Source organism: Ixodes scapularis, unplaced genomic scaffold (assembly GCF_016920785.2).
Source record: "Ixodes scapularis isolate PalLabHiFi unplaced genomic scaffold, ASM1692078v2 PGA_scaffold1__304_contigs__length_218370807, whole genome shotgun sequence".
Taxonomy (NCBI): Eukaryota; Metazoa; Arthropoda; class Arachnida; order Ixodida; family Ixodidae; genus Ixodes; species Ixodes scapularis.
The window spans coordinates 78,167,703-78,187,465 of NW_024609846.1; the positions used below are offsets into that span (position 1 = coordinate 78,167,703).

Sequence of the window (19,763 nt, forward strand, 5' to 3'; positions counted from 1 at the left end):
CAATATAGACGAAACCCTTCCTATCTTAGCTAAGGGGCTGAGAATGTAATTATTGCGGGCCAAAAAGCTGACAACACTCATTATATTCATAAAGAGGCCAAGAACAAGTTGCCATAGGAAATCCAGGTGTTGGATCTGTGATATCCTCTTAAGTATTAAAATTTATAATATTTCGGCATGACAGTATAAATTATGTTTCAGACTTACCGATGGCATTCCGATAGACGTCATAGGACACGCTCATTCTAAGCTGAGGCACCGCCACCCTGCATCAACGATCAGAATACGCACTTAATGATCCGAGTCCGCAAAGTCCTCAATTAATAAGCCATCAGTGTTAAAAAATATGCTACATTGTAAAAAAAAATTGCAAACCCTGTTTATTAACACAATTTCTCGTTAATTCAGACCCTGAGCCTGCGGTTACGCATGCACCAACATACAGCGGCTCCCGTGAGAACATTTCTCCACTCGACTCCATCGGCTCCTGAGAGCATCGGATTTCGGTACCCGATTTAGGCGCCGCGTCGTGAGCGGAACTTGCCGCACGCTTGCATCAGTTCCGAGCAATATCCAGAGTGCATAACACTAAATAATAACCTCATGGGTCACTATTGTACCGCGGGTACTGCTCTCTCGTCTGGTTGCCGTATTGCCTCGCGATTTCACCAGTTCACGCCACTGCGAGGTAACCGTACGCACGAAGGTACAAAAACGAATACTGCGCGAGGTCACAAGAGATACTGCACAGGGAGACTTCTCAACAGAATGGCACCAGATTGCGAAAATTGCTACTCGTCTTCGGCCCTATCCCAACTAAATAAAAAGTTAGTTTTTACCAACCGTTCCAGACCATTTTAACTTCGCATCTGGAACAACCCCAGATGTTACAATCCCAGCCTCCGAGCCATTTTTCCGCAAGGTAGGAAAATCGTCCTCACCACCCCTTTTATTTTCCCCTTGCCCTTGCAATCTTAACGGAGAGAAACTCCTTTTGTTGGGGCTGGATAAGCCGCTATCTGTGTCGTGGATAAGCCGGGATTCGTGTCTGTCCGCCTCTTTTTGTCCACTAGCTCCAGCGTTACTATGTCTACCCTTAACCAGCTCGCCTGCCTACTTGCTTCAACTTCAGTGATCTTATCCCGGCTTGCCCAGATCCAAGACGCGTCATATAGTTTCACAGCTAAAACTAAGGTGCAGAAAAGGAAAAAAAAACTTTTCGTCAAAGGAACAGGCACAGAAGGGAACGTCTTCTGGTGCCCCGTGGACGTCTTAAAGAGTGTGATTATCTACTACCAGCTCGCCTGCGCACTTTATCTCCAAGATGCAGCAACAAAAGAATTCCTCCGTCTTCAAGAAAGCAGTGGGAGAGGGGGAAAGAGTGACAGAGAGGATTTTTCTACCCTGCGGAAAAACGTTTTGTAGGTCGGCTTTTAAATAAATACACCGTTATAAAAACAATTCCGGGGTCGAACTGGGTGAATGCGTGCATTTTTGTTTGGTCATTATGAAGAACTCACATTATGAATGATTTTCGGGGGAACGAAGGTGTCCATAATAACATCACATCACGGTGCTCTAAACTACAGAGCCCTGAAACCAGTTGACCAGTTGAGCGACATCAGCTAAGAGTAAGAGTGAGGTTCCAGTTGCGTTAAGATTATGAATTTCCACTTTTCTCGAAATTGTACACATTAGATTCACTCAAGGATTCCTCCGAAAGCAACAATCTTAGCAACTCTGAGTTTCGCACTCTGTTGGCATTTCTTAAAATGAATGCCACGGTGTGCACTTCACCTTTTAGTCGTGATCACCCTCGGACATCTACAGGGCGTCACAAAAACAAATTACATGGGTTTTTTTCACCGCAAAAATAAAATAGGCATCGCCCAACGCTCATTCTCCGCCCAAAGGTAGCGCTAGAGGTCACAACCAAATGCCGAAGTTTCAGCCCGATCCCATACCTTATACAAAAGTTATAAGTGATTTTCGGAAAATTTCAATAAAAAAATTGAGCCCATTTTTGCCCGTTTTCGGTTTCTGGAGCCTCATAGGGCCCCATGTTTTCGAAAACACGTACCCCCCCCCCCCCCCCCCAATCAATATCTACGGTCTGTATATTTTTTTTCCTCTAGTGGTGATTATTTCGCGTACTTTTCTGTGAAATATCTGAGTAAAGTTTGCACTACAATTACGCTAGTTTGGCAATCCAAACATAACAGCTGACGGCTATATTAGTTCCTCACGTGTCGAGGCTGTTGTGCCTACTGAGTCCTTTCCATTCCTGGGTGGCCTTGGAAGTCTGGAGAAGGATCAGATTGTTCACGTAGCTTTCGCCGTACAAGAGCACATCCTGCGAACAATGTTCAGTCAAATATTTAAACGCTTTATTCGCACTTCGTTTTTTTTTTGTAATATTTATTTTGATTTGTTTTTGTTGCTATTAATAAACTTTCAAGTTATTTGTTTATACAATACATACAACGTTCTCGAGATTCTAGCCGCGACGCCCGCATGCCAAGTTAACCCATAGTCAAAGAAACTTGTCGTAGGGACTATGATAATCCCCAAATATGAAGCAGTCAAGTAAAACTCCCGCTCAATGCTCTCTCGCCACTTCGGTTGGAATGAACGGTAAACAAAAAACAAAGTTTGTCAAAATCAGGATAGTTTATATTCGTCAAACGATGAGCACAGTCAATGGCTTAAAACATTCTAGGGGTCCGCGAAGCCTTGCCAATTGTCAGTCAAGTTCGGCAAGAAAAGTTGTCTCTTATCCGATTGAGAAGGAACATTCCAATTTTCGGGTGAGTTTTCTGGTTTTTATGTCAATGGGAAAAGTCTACTTCACACCATCCCTTAGTCATATCCACTTATTAAATCATTAAAACAATGATCCTATACCTTTCCCTTCCCCTCACCACGAATGCGGTCCTCCATCATCTCCGCCGATCCACAAGAGGTCCGCGAAACATCACTTGGTGAGAACCACTGGCTTAACGTATGATTTTTAGAGCGTATCATAGCACAATCTTACTCTTGTTTATTCCGACCTGTGCCGATCGAGAGCTTTTACTCTTGCGTTCGTCTGTCTTAGAATATACGCATACATTTTGCTCAATTCCGAGTGGCAGGTGAAAAATAAAAATAAAGTAAATAACTGAGAACAACCGCTAAGACAAGTCACAAAACTATGTTCCAGATCGCTTAGAGCACATACGTTTGAATATGAAGCCGGAAAGAACTCTTTGGAGCAGCAATGTCAGCGACTACACTAAATTGCCCCTCCCCCCCCCCCCTTTTAACAGGCAATCAGCGGCAGTACTAGTGTCTCATTATTAAACAGAGCGCCCAAAAACAGGGACAAAAGGACACACACAGGACAAACGAGCACTTGTCTATCGCCGTCTTCTTGGGTCCTGCTTTTGAACGCTTTGTTTTACAATTAACCAGTACCAACTGACCCAGTTTTCAACACTTCGGAAATCTTGACTTACGGGCGTTTCCCAGTCGATTAGTGTGCTGTTATAGGGCTGCTGTATGAGCTTCAACTTCCGGATCTGTAAAACGAACGAAAAACAAAAACGCGTACTTTTCTTTATGTGTTGAGAAATTATCAGGGTGTAAGAACCGAGTTCCACACCTTTTCGGTGGCAATAGCTTTCGATTCGTCCGTGAGCCAGCGGATGTCGCTTCCCTCCAGCAGCAGCAAGAGCGATGCCCGGATTTCGGCAACCATACGCGATATCAGCTTCTGCGAAATTGCCCATTGTCCGTCGTTACTACGCTTCCTCCAGGTCGAGTTCTGTGCTCCGCCTCGTCGCTAAAATCATACGAAAATCTACAAGAACGACGTTCTGGGATAACACTACATAGTATAATTAAGGCCTATGAACAGCCTCATTTCCTTGGACCTTCAACGTAACCTCCACGTAACCGCATCATACTCGGATAGCGCCAACTCGGGAATTGGGGCCCGTGTCAACACAACCTAGAAAGCCCTCTGTACGCGTCAAGACAGTCAGATCAATCGAGGCGTGATATTGGGCACGAGTGCTGCGTCAGTGTTCGGCCGGGGCTCGTGTCCAATCAGCGCGTCGAAGGTCGGGCTCGGGCCCAATAGCCGAGTCAGCGCGATCTGACTCTGATGACGTTTCATAGAGGGAGAGGAGATCATGCAGAGGCCTTCTGTCAAGGTGGTGTCCCGAGCCCGACACATTGATTGGTCACGAGGCCTAGCCGAACACTGACGTAGTACTCGTATCCTATCGGTGACTGCGCTCGACCTCACTCTGATGACATTGAAGTTCCAAGAGCGCGGGCTTTTATTATTCCATACTTTATTTCACCTCAAGTCCAGACGCAGCCGACGCTACGAGCTGATGGGAATAAGCAGACAGCGTCGAAAGCGCACCATCATGGTGTTCGTCATGTTTATGTACAGTCGGCACGGAATGAAACGCGAACAAGGAGCGCATGGTTTTCGACCCACGCTGAGTCACCTAGAGACGCAACACCGAAGGTTTGGATGCACTGAGCAAGAGTCTAACACATCGAATGAGGAGTCATCTTCTTGCAGCTCCCATCTGGTTCAGTTGGTGCAGCATCTAGTGAAAACCATGCACCCACTGTTCGCGTTTCATTCCGTGCCGGCTGTACGTGCTCTTTATCATCGCTGAACCAATCATAAACGGAAAAAAAGCCTAATGACTTGAGTTTTTGACGCTATTTGATTGGTCCCATTACCTCAGAGCGTGGGCTGCGTCTGGACTTAGGCTGAAACGAAGTAGAGCTGGGACGTGTTGTCTGAGGACGCGTGAGGATGCATACGACCTTATTTTGCGTCGTATCATATATGTTATACGTATGGGCAGACCATACTGCTAGCCGAACACACACTGACGCAAACTTTGGCTACGTGTCAGTGCAATGCGAAGCCTGTCTCTTGTGACTGCGCATGTCATTCGTGGCTATCCACTCCATATATCATTCTAAGATACCCTTATACAATCTAAGATACCCTTATACAACCCAGGTAACCACGCGAACACCTTCACGTAAATTCAGAGGTTTCAAATACGTCCGTTTCGCCGATGCGGTACTTCGTTGCTTTTCCATTTCTAGTATGTGGTATGGTGTCTGTTTAACGCAGATTGCGCCTAAATACTTGGGGTTTCCGGTAAGAAACTGCTTGATATAATTATTTCTTGCGTATTGTTCATCAGGATCTTAGGCTTATCCCTTTTAAGAAAGTTGTTTTCTCGCTACCTGATACTTCTCGGACCTTGTATTACGTCACTATACCGAACGCAATAAAAAGGATAAGCCTAAGATCCTAATCAACAGACGAAAAACCTGTAATGTTGTCCAGGTAACCATAGTGGGCAAAAAAAATGACAAGAGTAGTGCTACTTGTTACGCTTCAATGGCAATTATTCAGGAAGCTCCTGTTTTATTTTTTTGCTCGTGTTTAAATTATTTATTTGTTTACACGAGTGGCATTAATTTATAAGCTAAATAATATGCGATACCCAGGTCAAGTTCGGGGACACCTATCCAAATATCTTAGTTGATTTACAAAGACTTTGAAGTGTAAATGCTGGTGAAGGGCATTAAAGCGTTACGAAACGAGGACAGACAAAATATGAGTCGGTTTTTTGTGTGCTCCGTTTCTTCTGGCCCCCTCTTTGCGTAATGTTTTTTTTTCTTCTTTTTTTCTAACCTTTACGGAATCAAGCAAAGAGCGGCAGTTGCTTCATCCTAAAGGGAGATCTCGAATTTCAAATTTCCGGCTGGCGATGGATATTTGCTGATGGTATCTTTCCAGAGCTGATGCCGTTATGCATCTGTGAAAAAATTCACAGAGTCAGAACCCAATAGAACATGCTCCGTAACTAAAGTACCCGTAGCCACGACCATTCGCGATAGAAAATAAATGGAAACTGTAGTCGTGACACAATATGGAACGAATAAAATGACACCTCAGGTGCCACCTCGTAGGCCGCACGCACACACACGCACGCACATGCATACACGCGCGCGCAAGCATGCACGCATTTTCAGGAACACGCAGACGCACACACATACATCCGCGCGCACACGCACACACTCACGCGCGCGCGCACATACACACAACACACGCATTCAAGAGTTTTTAAAAAAACCTTCGCGGTCCCGGTCGTACAATACGTTCATAACCAAAAGTTCGACATCTTCTTCAGTGTCCCTTTAATTGAAGCGCGGGTCCGACCGTACGGTTTGCTCACCTGGAAAGTGGCGCCGTCGGCCTGGGCCCGGAAGGCCATGCGGCCCATGGGGATGGGCAGGAGGCGGCTCACTTCCTCGAAGCAGTGGACGGCCAACTGCGGGGCGTCGTCGGCGCCGTACTTGGCCATCAAGAAGGCGTGCCGGGCACCCAGCAGCTCCACACTTGACGCCGGCCCCAGGACCTCGGCCACCCGCCAGCCCAGGTAGTTGAGCAGCCAGCGCCTGAACGTCGGGAAAAGTCGTCTGGCTAAATCACATATCCCAACGTTCATCGATTGGAGTCGCCTTCCCGCACCTACCATTTCTATAACCAACGCCGCCAATATTGAAACAGCCATCACTAAGCTCTTAACATATATTAATGGGGGATCGGTAACAAGTGGGCTAGTGCACACCAACCCAGAGCACGTAGAGCGAAAGCTCGTTCAGCAGAACCTAGGGATCCTGGGTTCAAAACCCGACCCTGCCCGTTTCGATCTGGATGAGCATCGTACCAGCGTGCGGTCATGTATCACTACTGCATGGTGCACGTTAAAGACCCCAAACTAGCGGTTGTACTTCACTGGCTAAATTGCTCATCTATACAGCGAGTGACTCGTCGCAACTTTGAAATGGCTGACCAGCTACTCGCTGTCTAAATATCGACACAGCACCAATTACACATATTACTTTCATAGCATTTGCTCAGTGTGTATATTTACCTTTTTTGTTCATGTTTGATTTGTTTATTTATTACAAGGAACCCACTCCCCTCTGTATTGCCCTCGAGCCCTAAAAACATTTTTGAATAAAATGGTAAAAAGAAAAAAAACAAAAACATACGGCTGGAGAGGAGGTGAGCTCCTCTAGCCTCCTCTCCGGCGTTCGCGTTGCTAAGTGAAAAGGGATGAGGGCTTCGCTTGGTCATACTACTGCTTTGACGGCTGTTATGTTATTGTTTGCTATGAACAATCAGCGGGATAAGTATAACAGTATGTGGAACCAGTTAAATAGAAGTAAAGTCAGGTTACATAACCCAATATACATATGCAGTGATGTCTCGTAAATATGGACACCCCCGTTCCACAAAAAAGTCGTCCATTATGTGAGTTCTCCATAATAGACCCCTGTGGAAAGTCTGCCCTTTGTTGGAAGCTTTGGAATCCCTGCACAATGGCGGACACAAATGACACAGCCCAACCAATGCTACGCTACGATGGATGCAAACACGCAGCGTCAAAATCTCAACGTAACGGCGCTAGCTGTATGCCAGTACGTATATTATCATCAGCTGAGTCAATCAAGCGGAGGCGTGCACTCTGACATTACGGTCTTAGTATGTGTTTCTGTGCTTGTGTTTCTTCTAGTTTCTGCAGTTGCAAGTTCAGCGGTGCCGGTTTCTCCGCCATTGTGCTGTGGTTCCGACCTTGTAGCAATCGGCACGCGACCTTTGAAAGGGGTCTATAACGAAAAAACAGTGCACGTATTTAGCCATTTTGTTCCCCAAAACGTCTCAAAATCACTGTATTGCATGCCTACTTCTACATATAAGATGCTAAAAAAATATCTACATGCATCTCAAACGTACAACTTATTGTTACATTCACAGCTCTATCATACTCTAACAAGGCTTAGCCACGTTTTTTGTACTTAGAGCGCAGTTCTTAGGCACCCGTTTCCGGCCTGAGCGGCGTCGCCGTCGCCGTCGCCGTCACCACGCGGTGCATTATGGGTAAATTTTTCCGCTAAATCTAGCGAAAAAATTTCCCCGCTAAATCTAGCGGAAAAATTTCCTCGCTAAATCTAGCGGAAAGGATTCCGCGCTAAATCTAGCGGAAAAATTTTCCCACTAAACCTAGCGGAACAATTTCTGTGGGGGGTCACGTGAGCCCCCTGAGGTCACGTAACCGGGGGGAGGGGGGGGTCATGTGACCACACCCCCAAATCACGCGACCCCCCCCCCCCCCCCCCCCCGAGAACACGTGACCCTCAGTACCCTTCCCTCCACCTCCTAAAGAGCTGCGCTCTAATTCGGCGTTACAGGGAGTTGTAAACGGCTTTCATTTTTTTTTTCATCTTTGTTTTATTGATTTTTATCATACACTGCCTCAAATTAATATTATCAAATCAAAACTATTTCTTTACAAAGCACTGTACTTCGTCTCACCCTACGCCAGGTCCAATCACGTTCCACGCTAAACTATGACATGCGTAACATTGATTAGGGGTGGACGAATAAGGCTTCGAGTATCATTTCGACACTTGAAAGAGCCTGTATGTCGTGGCTTTCTTTGCAATGTAAAATGGATGAGTCCCTGAGTACTATTTCATTCGAACCTCTGTCCGCCCATTTCCATCAGTAGTCCGAGTCGCAGGCACCGATACGTCCATTGAAGCGAAACACCACGTAATATCTAAGTGGCTCGTGATTAGATTTCGCGGTTCGCAGCTTTTATCTTTAGTCTATCGTAGGGTCAGACGAAGTACAGTTAGGTTCAAGCTAGAGTGTGCCCCCAGCTTCCATCTGGGATCCCTCTACCAGCTACTTCGTTGATTCACTTGAAGGTGTTGAGAACAGATCTGCACGCTTCATACTAGTCACTTATAAACGCACCACAAGCGTAACATCAATGAAATATAGTTTCTTACTCCCAAGCCTCGCACATCGTCGCACAGTTTCTCGTATTTGTCAGTTTCATAAAATATATCACCCTATTCCTCACCTCATATCACAACTAATACCCCCCCTCCCCCCTTTGTTTCAGCAAGCCTTGATCGTCGTCACAATGTCGGTGTCCCATTCGGCCACTGTAACGTTCATTATGACTCTTTTATTCCCAGAATTTCGAAAGTCTGGAACCGCTTATCCGCATATCTCACCTGAATTAATGACGACGCCCTCTTTTGTACAACTATTACCGATTTCATCTTTCTTGTATTTTAAGTATTGTATATATTGGTTCTTTTTATATCATTATTACTATTGTTCCCACTCCCCTCTGTAATACCTTGTGCCCTGAGGGTAAAATAAATAAATAAATTCTCATTAATAAATTCACGAGCTTACAACAACTTTTTATGTAATGCTCGCAGTTTTAGTGTAAATGAATAAACTTGAATATAAAAAAAAAACAAGAACATTATATTTTAGACAAAATCTTAGCTATATTGATATTTCCATTTTATATAGGAGTTTCTCAGACTTGCATGAGCATTACATGCATTTAACAACATTTCTTCGTAGAAAAACGATAATAAGTGTGTGGTGCATCTGGTAAACAGTTACTCTAGTTTTACGCTTTATTAATAAACTCCATATTCGAGGAAATATAAAGTCTAATATTTACTCTCACTCGATGTGTTGAGACAGTGGAAAGCACGAACATATGGGCGCTCAAATAAACCCTATAGATTAGGTGCAGCCATTTTTCCCTTCAACTTCCCCGGGGGTGCGCTGTGGCTCACTGTTTTTCGCCTTCAAAGAATTGATCCAGGGCCCCGACGAATGTCATGTTCCAAACCAGGATCTCTTCCGAGTGGCTGATCGGAACGTCGGCAATCTGGTAGATGTCGCGCACCATCCTGGCCAGCAGGGCCTTGAGAACAGAAGAAAACGAAATGTTTGTTTTTCAACGTAGTACAAGACGTTTTAGTTGAGACCATGTTGAAAGAGACAGTTAAAGAGTGACTCGGAAGAGCCGTCTTAAAGTTAGCGTCACGTAACACGTGACGTGGTGCGTTGTGTCAGGTGACGCGTCACGGGACCATGTCACTTGATGGAGCATGAGTCTGCAGGTCTCGATATAAATACGACCGTACCATTTAATCCTACATGCGTTTTACCAAAAATAACCCCCAAAAAACTGCAAGATTTTTTTTTTTTACATCGCTAAGAGCGTTAGTTGGGGGCGGTTAAGGTTGTTCCTTCGTCGGGCGTCCAGCGCTCATAGGTGCGTCGTCGTTGTAATTCCGTAAAAGACGAACACAATCAGTAAGTACTAATAGACTTTTCATTGTTTTGTCACGTACGTTTATATAATTGAATGGGCCGGCCCTTTCTTTTTCGAAGCAGGCCTCATTCCATTCGTGTAATGACGTTCAGCCTTAAGCATGCCAATAAAAGCGGAAGCTGCACGCTCTCGCTCAATTTCGGTAATCTATTTATTTAACGTCTAATCCACGTTTGACACTTGGGTGTTTCCAAGCCGTAGTGCTTCATTCGGATCAGTTTGGTTCCTTGTTTTGGCAACGTGACGTCTTTAAAGAACGTCGTTACTTATTTCCGGGACCACTGTTCCGTGATAAAACATGGTTACTCGTCTCGCCGTTTGATACATCGAGGACTGAAAGTGTAAACTCGAATAGCTGAGATAGGAAGAGTGATTATTTTTTGTCCTCTTCGGGCCTATAGAAAAAGGACAACTGGGTAACGCATCAGGTATACTTTGCAGTGTCGTACACTTGTGTGCAAAGGCTCGAGGCTATTCAGGGATACGATGTTCTCCGGCTTGAACTCTGTGAGCTCCCTCAGCGTGCGATGGCTGGCATGCTGAAAAAGGTAACATGTATTGTTCGTTAGTTATACGCATCGTTATATTGCTACAGAACTCGTTTAAAAAGTCGATTCTCGCGTAGTGGCGACGTCAGCTGCTTCGCCGGAGCGAGCGGCCGCGGTGTACACAAATCTAGAGGCCACTCACACACGATGGTCTGCATTTTGTGTCCCAAGAGCGCGTTTTTGTATGCTACCAGTCGTTTTGAAATAAAATACCGCCTTCTGGTGTTTGATATATAGGTATGTTCTCCCCGGGCTTCGGAAGATGCGCGGTATTTTCAAATTACCGGGGGTTCCTGCGAAGACTTTCAAATATTCCTAAAAAAATGGTGTGTTTCACAAAGAAAACAAGAAAAAGTCTTTTCGGAAACGAACTACCAGCCACGGCGGACGTCGGAGTTCCAAAAATGTACTAATTAGCAAAATATTTATCTAAAATTTAGGAATTAATTTTCTAACTAGAGAAAGCAAACGCATGGTTTCGATTAGTAACATGCGAATGATAAGACCGCGAGGGATCCTTGAACAACCGCGCGCGCGCCCAGAAGAAAAAAAACAAACAAACACACTTCTCAAAAATAAAAAAAATAAAACGAGGTTGATTTGAATTTTTTTTTTATGGTGAAAATACACGCATTTTTCACGTCAATTTTTTCTTACAGGACACATCCGTTTTCAGAATTTTCGAAATAAGAAGCCAAACGTGACTTGAGTGTTTCCGCGTCTCACCTCCGCCATGGCGATCTCGTACTGGAGCACGTCGGCGAACACCTGCTCCGGAGCCCCGTGCACCCCCAGCAGCGAGAGTGTCCGGACGGCGTACGCGGCGTACGCCTTCATCAGCGCCGCGTAGCCGCCCACGTCTCGGAGGAGCAGGAAGTTGGAGTGGAGCACCATCTCGGGAAGGTCCACGTGCACCAGGTTCTCGCGCGAGCGCCGGGGATCGGGCGCCACGCGCAGGCTCAGGAAGAACGGGAAGCCGTACGTGGCCGCTCCCAGTTCCACGATGGCCTCGGCGCCGGGCAGCCCGGCGCCCGGCGAGTACGGCCAGTCGCCGAGACCCATGCCGCGAAGAATGTCCAACACGGGTTGGACCCCTTCGGTGGCCCGCATTTCTGGTTCCAAAGAGGTCCTCGAGATCACTCGTGCGCGTTGGTAAGAGATCTAGACCGACGCGATGTTAACGATCGAGTCAGCGTTTACCCACACCGGATGTGGGCATTGCGCGTGCGCGGAAACCAAACTCGCGTGAAACCTTTGCGCATGTACCGTGCCGACAGCAGCACCCCCTGCGTCACGCCAGGACCGGGTGTACGTGTAGAAGGTATCTTCGAGTCAACTATTCGCCTCGTAAATAACGATCAGACATTCACCATGGGATGGAAGAGTTAAGCAATCTCAAGGCCCCTACGCAGAGTTGCGTTTGAGAGCGTTTGACTGCGTTGCGTCGAGAAACAAAAGCGAGTCACCGGCATATCTGTGCTTCGCATAAAGCGTGGGATTCCATTGAAGGAATAGCATGGCACGAGACATAGGAAAGCAGGGATGTCCTGGTTTCTCCTAGCCGCAACGCGGTCAGACGCACTCAAACACTCTCAAACGCAACTGTGAGTAGGGGCCTTCATTTACCCACTGATTTGACATAGTTGCCTTCAAGTATAGTCTTTTGCTGGCTGCGGCAAAAAAAAGATTTAAATGTTTTTTGTTTTTTGTTTTTTGTTTTTTTTTACTATATGTTTATGCTCGCATGAAAGGGGAACAGGAGTGTGGTGGACAACATTTATAACGCCTCATATGTTTGCAACTTCGAGCGATGGTGGTACCACGGTGTGAGAATCGCGCTCCTATTTTCCTAGACATTCGGCTTCACTATAAAGGTGCTTTCTTACACCTTTCTGACGTAAAAAAAAAGACTATGATACTTCTTATAAATCGCAAAACCAGGATTCCATGCGCGTCGTAGACCCTGCCTTTTACTGCTGTTCAACGACGATCATAGAGATGACAGCGATGTGACAGACGCCAGTTTGGTCGTGAGAGTTGCGAATACCGCTGCCCGCGAAAGCAAGGACAGTACCTATCGGCATATCTGTATCATTTAAAAGAGCGCTAAACGCTCACGCGCTTAGAAGTGGTCAAGGGTAACTGAGCTTATGTAAAAACCGAAGCAAACATAAAAGATCCAGTGACAGCTAAGCTTTCTCGCGTAAAACACAATCTAAACTACAACAAAAATCGATTGTGTGTAAAGCCCTCTGGACTGCATCCTACTCGCGGAGAATCATTAACGTTCAACTAATTAAAAATACTCGCGCGGCTACATACGGATGTTGTTGCAGCTTTGGAAGAGGTGCACGGCTGAGCGCTCATCGGTGAATCTCTGGTCTTCCAGCTGGCCTTTGATAAGAGGAGCTGCGAAAAAAAGAAAATGGTCGATATAAGAAATCACGAAGTTCAGCACGCAGTTCCTGGGGTTTAAAGTAAATAGAAAGTAAACCTTTTACTTAATGGTCAATTTTTGATGTACACTGCATGTGATCCCCTACGACTACCAGTAAGAGTAAAGAAATACAAATAAAACCAGAAACAAAAGCACTGCTAAAAATAATACTTTAGTTTTGTCCAGAGCAAGTTGGATGGTCGACCAAAACGCCCCAACATTTAAGGGCCGAATTAAACTTCAAAGAATGGATCCAACTAGCGACGGCGCTAACAATATTTTTCTAATGAGGGCACAGGCTTTTGTTTGTTTACTGTTTGGTATTGGGGAGGGGATCGAACAGTGACGCCCTTAGCTGTACGCTTCATCTGTGGGGACAACAAACCGTATTTTCTTGTTTGTTTTTCATCCGAGAAATCGAAGATGTCGATTCGAAGACCGTTCCTCGTGCGACTAAAGCACTGGTCAGAGCGAGGAGCTCGTGCCCAGACCGCGGTAGGTGAGCGTCAATTTCTTTTTTGTGCTGTGCTGGTAAACATCGGGTTGTGGGGACAACGAACTCGAGATAAAGCGCAACCTATAGTTCGATCTCTTTCCCAATCGGTCATGAGGTGACACGGACGGTACCATCCTGCAAAAGAGGACGAAGCACTCCTCACCACAAATGACTCCAGCAGGTCGAGCTGATCGCTTTTGGAGCTAGCTCCCGTTCTGTGCGATTTTTTTTCCCTTCTTTTGGTTTATATTAGTAACGCCACGACCAAGGTGTTTCTTTCTTTGAAGTCAAGGGATATGATCAAGACATTTTATCATGAGTTGGGAACGGCAGGTTTGATGGTGTGTGTAAAAAGCACACTGGAAGCTTAAAAGCTCGAAGTCATCGCGTCCTTCAACCAACACCGTCGAGGTTGACAGACTGACATTGCTGTCATTTCCGTCATTGAAAGCAGAATTATACTCATGCACGATTTTCTGAGGCATTTCAGAAGAACTGAAAAGTGCTCGTTCACAGCTTTGATCTGCGCTCAAGCTGCTCGAGAGCCCATGCGCCCATAGCTTTGACAGCGTAGACACAGCACATCATCCGCGAGTACACCGTACGCCCCCCCCCCCTCTTCCCCCCCCCCCCCCCCCCCCCCTTCACGAGTCCCCCAAAAAATGTTTTTATTTTTATTTTTTCTTTTTGCACAAATAAGCTATTCGGCAATATGCATTGCCGACCGCTCATTTTCCGCCCAAACAAAACAGCGGCCCGTACAAATTAACAAAAAAATCTACAAATAAGCTTTGTATCATACAAAAGATAAGTGATTTACAGAATATTCCAATGGGAAAATGGGGCCTGTTTACACAGTGTTTCCGGTAATTGGTTCGACAGCAACGTCGGCCGCAATTTCCCCATTGAAATTTGTAGAAAATCACTTATAGCTTTTGATTAAGGTAACTCTGAATTCTGAAGCTTTGAGATCGGATTGGAAAACAGTGGTACATCTGGCAGAGGAATGGGTGTTCGGCAATACCTAGATTAATTTCGCAAAAAAAAAAATGTTGTGTGTGTGTGTTTGGGGGGTCGTATAGTTTCTCAAAACACGTTATAGTGCGGGTTTGTCCAATCGCGGAAAGCCGACTACAGCGACACTTTTGGTCGATCAGGTCGCCCATAATCGCTTTCCCGAGCTTTCAGCTCGTGCTTGTACAGCTATTTCTGAGTATCAGGCTGAGGTAGACAGTGTCCTTAAATACGGTAAGAAAATGGAGCGAAGTTTGCTCCTCTCACCGAAAGACGCGTGACTGACACCTCGAGCTCGGTCAATACCCGAAAATAGCATGCTCTCATCTCCCGCATATTCCTTACACGGTACTCCGCGTGCCTTCTTGGAATAGGACAAAAAGGCAACTCGACTCACGGATGAGTTTCTTCCGCTGCCGCTCTCGAACGTCGTCCCTGGCCGAGTAGACCCCCGCGTCGTCGGGCATTGGGTAGCGACTGGGCCAGAGGCTGCACACGTACTCGTAGAAGTTCTTGCACGGGCTCATCTCGAAGTTCAGGGTTTCCTTCAGCTCAATCACTGCACGCGCACATGCACGTACGAATGTAGAGGTGCATGATAGCTCGTGTCGTCCGGCACGGTTGGTCAGAGATGCTCTTAAATGTGCTTAAAAACACAAACACAGGGATACATGACGAAGACAGATAAAATACTGATACTGAAATACATCCGCGCAAAAGTATCGTCGCACGTACTGAAATACATTTGAAAAATAGAAAAGTATTTGGAAATTCAAATACAGGAATACATTTTGCCGGGGCAATGGCACTCACATACATTTTTCTTTAAAGGGCTTTCTGTGATGTCCACTCTTCTATTACCCGCAAAAATTACTATTTGTAAAGAAAAATAAAACATTTTGTTACATATTTTATCGTTTCCTATGAAAGCAATATAAAAGTAAACATGCTACTTTGCTGATACATTTGACTTCATTTGAGGAAAAGTAGCTTTCTAAATATCTCGTCGGTCAGCCACTGCCGATTTGGGCAAATAGTCACGTCAGCGAACGAGATTAAGCGTCCCACAGGTGTCAAAGGGATCATATTAAAACGAAGAAAGACCGGTTTCACAGTAGTAAATTCTTAAAACATGCAAATATTTTTTTTACGGTTTCCTAGGTGTATGAAGACCTCGCTTGGAGGCGTTAATAAGTAGGCTTCGTTGACAGGCTGTGTCCTTTTAAGACGAAAAAGCTCTCCTTTGTTGAAAAAGGAAACTCATACCAACCGGACGGAAACTATTGAAGTTGAACTTGGACGTTCTTCAGCCCGAAATTATTCTCGCGTAGGATTGCCAATTTTTCTTTTAACATAAAGCTGTAAGAACCAATCGATTCGGTGCAATGTACAGTTATAAGGCTCGTAGCCGCAGTGCCTTCAACGTTTTAATCCTGGAAAAAATAGTTGCCCAACTGAAGCACCCCCGAAGACATATGTTATGTACGAAACAGGGGGAAGGGAGTCACCAATGTCGGGGCCATAATGTTCGAAACAAACCTTGGTCTGCATGATAACAAAGTCTCAAATACCTATTTACGGTACAAAAGAAGAAAGGAAACAATCTCTTGAGCTTTCGCTAGCAGGTCACTGATTTCTCGAACATTGTAACGAGATACATTGGTCCGGGATTGTATCGCGATACAAGGAATACACCAAACATTTATTCCGACACTAAAATACAGATACTGATTGAACAATTGTATCGCGATACATAAATATAAATACTTAAACTATTTCTGAAATACTATCGCGATACAAAGCGATGTATCGCGATGCTGCCTAACCCTGTCGTCCGGATGTAGGCGCTTGATAGCTATTGTCGCTGACACTCTAAGAAATGAGGAGCGTCTTTGCTCCTGCAAAGCACTTGAAAGAGCGCTAAGTTCTATAGTGAATGGCGAGGTATAAATTACGTTAAACAAAAAAAGTCTTTGCCGTTACTTCGGGCATGACGTTTCGCTATGTTCAGTGCCACAGCGTATAGACTATCGTTTTAGGTTTAGACATATTTCCAGCCTCGTCGTTCGTAGACCGTAGATCTCAGTGATCGGCTTCCAAAGTGCCATGTCCTGAAATAAGCAGTATTTAATTAAATATCAAAAGTCTACTTGATTAATTGTGTTCCATGATGCCCAGGCAATAGTAGTTCTCAAGGAACACTACGATCTTTTGTCAAGCAAAGGAGAAATTAATAAGTTTGAGAATGCGGCCTATAGAATTTTTTTTCAATGCTGCAGAAAAAGTGTATAGAGCCATGAAATAAAACCTATACGCGTTCTAAATTTTAATTGCTCCTTCTTGATAGTTTATGACTGTCATCTAAAATATTTCCGAGGAACGTTGCGATGATTGTCGTTGTTCAGACAAAATTCCAATTTTAGTGCATTAAGCACAGAATTGCCGAGAGAGGGCGCAAGGCGTTGATGCCGAAGAAAGTTGGAGATGTTTATATCCTGCAACCGAAGTGTATCAAAGGTGGGAAACTCGCGTGGAAGCGGAACATCTTTCACCGACCATAAAAAGCCTTTTTGAAAGCTCATTATCACGCGAAGGAGACTGCATCGATCAGTGAGACATCTGGAATTGGTCCCAGCTTGGATGAACACCCGGACTTTTCACTCTGCTGAAACGGCGGCCAGAATTGCGGGTATAATAACTAACATCAAACAGTATAAGAACGAAGCTCACGGAAACATGTTAAATATGTTCAGAAAGGAAGCCCGGCTAAATCTCACTAATGTCGGTTACTATCCCGAAGAATATGTCGAATACGTTTTGCAGGGATCTTATAATTTAAAAAAAACGTTTCTCAAACTAGACAAATTTTGGGCTTAACGTCCGTGTTACATCAAGCGTTGCCATTTTCGCTCATGGTTTTTACCGAGCTAGTTCTCTCTTCAAGAACAATTATTTTCGTATAACACCAACTACAACCGTTGTGCATATAAAAGTGCGGCATGTCGTCCTTGTGAAAACACACACACACACGAAAAACAAGTAATTCGAAAATTCAAAAGATGTGACTACAGCCGGTACGGCACACTATTTTAGGAGGTTCTCTAAAAAATAATAATAATATTAATAAAAGTCTAGTTTTTTTTTGTTGCTTTTTTTGGATTTGGATTTTAAAGTCTGCAATGTCGTGCACCTTATTCCCACTACGGGCCAGCTTGTGGGATATTTTTTATTTCTATTTTTTTTTTCTTCTGAGGAATAAGTTTTTTCTTTCTTTTTTTATGAAGACAATAAAACTTTAGTTCAGTCTGTCTATGCTAGATCGCAAACTCAACGATGAAGTTAACTCAATCGGTCGCTGATTGGCTGCCCTTTTGGTCACGTGATGTGACGTTGCGATTGAGTCTTTCCCTACGGATTCCGATGGAGTTCGAGCGATGCTGGTGAAATAATGAAGTTCGCGGTGACGTCAAAATGTCGTCACGATGGAGTTTGGCGATGGAGATAACTTTGTAGTAGTTGGGCAGCAAAAGTTGCCAAAGTCAATGAAGATGGCGACGTTCAAGCTCGCGGGCGGGGCGGGCCAAAGCGGACTATCGCTACGTTTTTATGTGTTCGCCGTTCAAGGTTCGTGAGGGACGTAATCGGGGAATACTGCCCGACACTCGCTGGTGCTGACATTTGCCGTGGAAGCTTTGGCGGCGTCGCGAGGGGCCCCATATGGTGACCGCCGAGCAGCAAGTGCTCTCTCTTTGAGCGTTGCTGGCGGCACATTTTGCTGCGACGAAGACGTCACCGTGCGTCGGTGTGCTGCGAGTCGCATTCTTTGGATGCTACAGAGGCGATAATCGATAACCCGGGCCTGAAGGTGGGTGGGCTTCGCGCGCCAAGTGAAGACGGAAAGACGACGACCAAGAAGTTCAGCGATGCGAATTCAGCGGTGTTGTCGATAAGTGCTCAATACACATTTTCTCAATGCGCTTGCACGAGAGCTCTCGGTAGAAAACGGGTGCCTCGTTCGCCGTGATGAGTGTCGTGTGAGATAGTCGCACGGATTCAAGCTTACTCGTGATTGCATGTGTATCATCCAAATGTCTCGGGCCTCAACATCTGGAAATTGTTCTGCTGCAGCACGTTGTGTACGTTTTCATTTTACGATTGCAGGTTCAAACTGGTACAGTATCTTGTTCTTTGCTTGTGTTGTCTGAAACGTTTCTGCTGCTTTTCTGCCACACCGGGTAGGGCGCCTCGTCAAGCTGCAAGCCATGCAGCTTGACGTTTGACATTATATGCCCCATCTCCCACCTTTGTATATAAAGGAAAATAAAGAGATTATAAACTCAATTGACACCTCTTTGCTCTGAAGGCATAATTTTGGGTATTGTGCAAGACAAGTGGAATATCTCCACTTTTTTTTCCAACTTTTTTGTTATTACATTTTCAGCCTTTTTGGGATGCTATGCAACTACTATCTCCAAGTAGAGGCTGCATTAGCATATAGAATTTCTATCTAGTCTTGATGTGCTTTTGGACAACTGAAAAGGTTATGAAACATTCATGTCAGATACCGCCTCACTGTTGTGTGCAGGTGACAGCGACAAAACCCTGAAGCCATGCTTGCACACCAATTCCTCGCAACCCCAATGGATGCTCTGCTGTTCTCAGGCCAAGCTTAACAAAAAGCATTGCTTAGGATTCTGTCGTAGAGCAGTGAATAGGATGCTGAAAAGCAGGTTCCGGTGGTTGCAAAGGTGCTAGGCACAGCAACATCATTTGACTTTCTGCACAATGCGGGCTTGTATAGCTCTATTTTGGGGCCTCTCCCTTGAGCCCCAAGAGTCCGATCTCGAGGACGGTGTAAGCTTTGACAGCAGAGGACACGCTGTGCAGTGCTGAAAATCTGAGAGGTGGCCACCTCTGCAAGTATGTGCTGCCTACCAGGGTCTCCCTGCTCAAACTTGAAGCCTGGCAGCTGTTGAGGCTACTACGAGCTTTGTCTCTCGTCACATCTGCGA

The 19,763-nt window shown here is 45.2% G+C and overlaps 1 protein-coding gene across 1 annotated transcript in view; it reads right to left on the reverse strand.

Moving 5' to 3' along the window:
* Positions 1-19,763, reverse strand: part of LOC121048703 (endothelin-converting enzyme-like 1) — a 48,403-nt gene that overhangs the window by 19,431 nt on the left and 9,209 nt on the right. Inside the window, exons 4-13 of the mRNA XM_040505340.1 lie at positions 15,149-15,310; positions 13,127-13,213; positions 11,531-11,916; positions 10,691-10,795; positions 9,712-9,842; positions 6,267-6,489; positions 3,644-3,754; positions 3,498-3,560; positions 2,247-2,353; positions 208-266 (exon numbers count right to left, since the gene is read on the reverse strand). Coding sequence (XP_040361274.1) covers positions 208-266; positions 2,247-2,353; positions 3,498-3,560; positions 3,644-3,754; positions 6,267-6,489; positions 9,712-9,842; positions 10,691-10,795; positions 11,531-11,916; positions 13,127-13,213; positions 15,149-15,310 — 1,434 coding nt within the window. The remainder of the gene's footprint in view (positions 1-207; positions 267-2,246; positions 2,354-3,497; positions 3,561-3,643; positions 3,755-6,266; positions 6,490-9,711; positions 9,843-10,690; positions 10,796-11,530; positions 11,917-13,126; positions 13,214-15,148; positions 15,311-19,763) is intronic.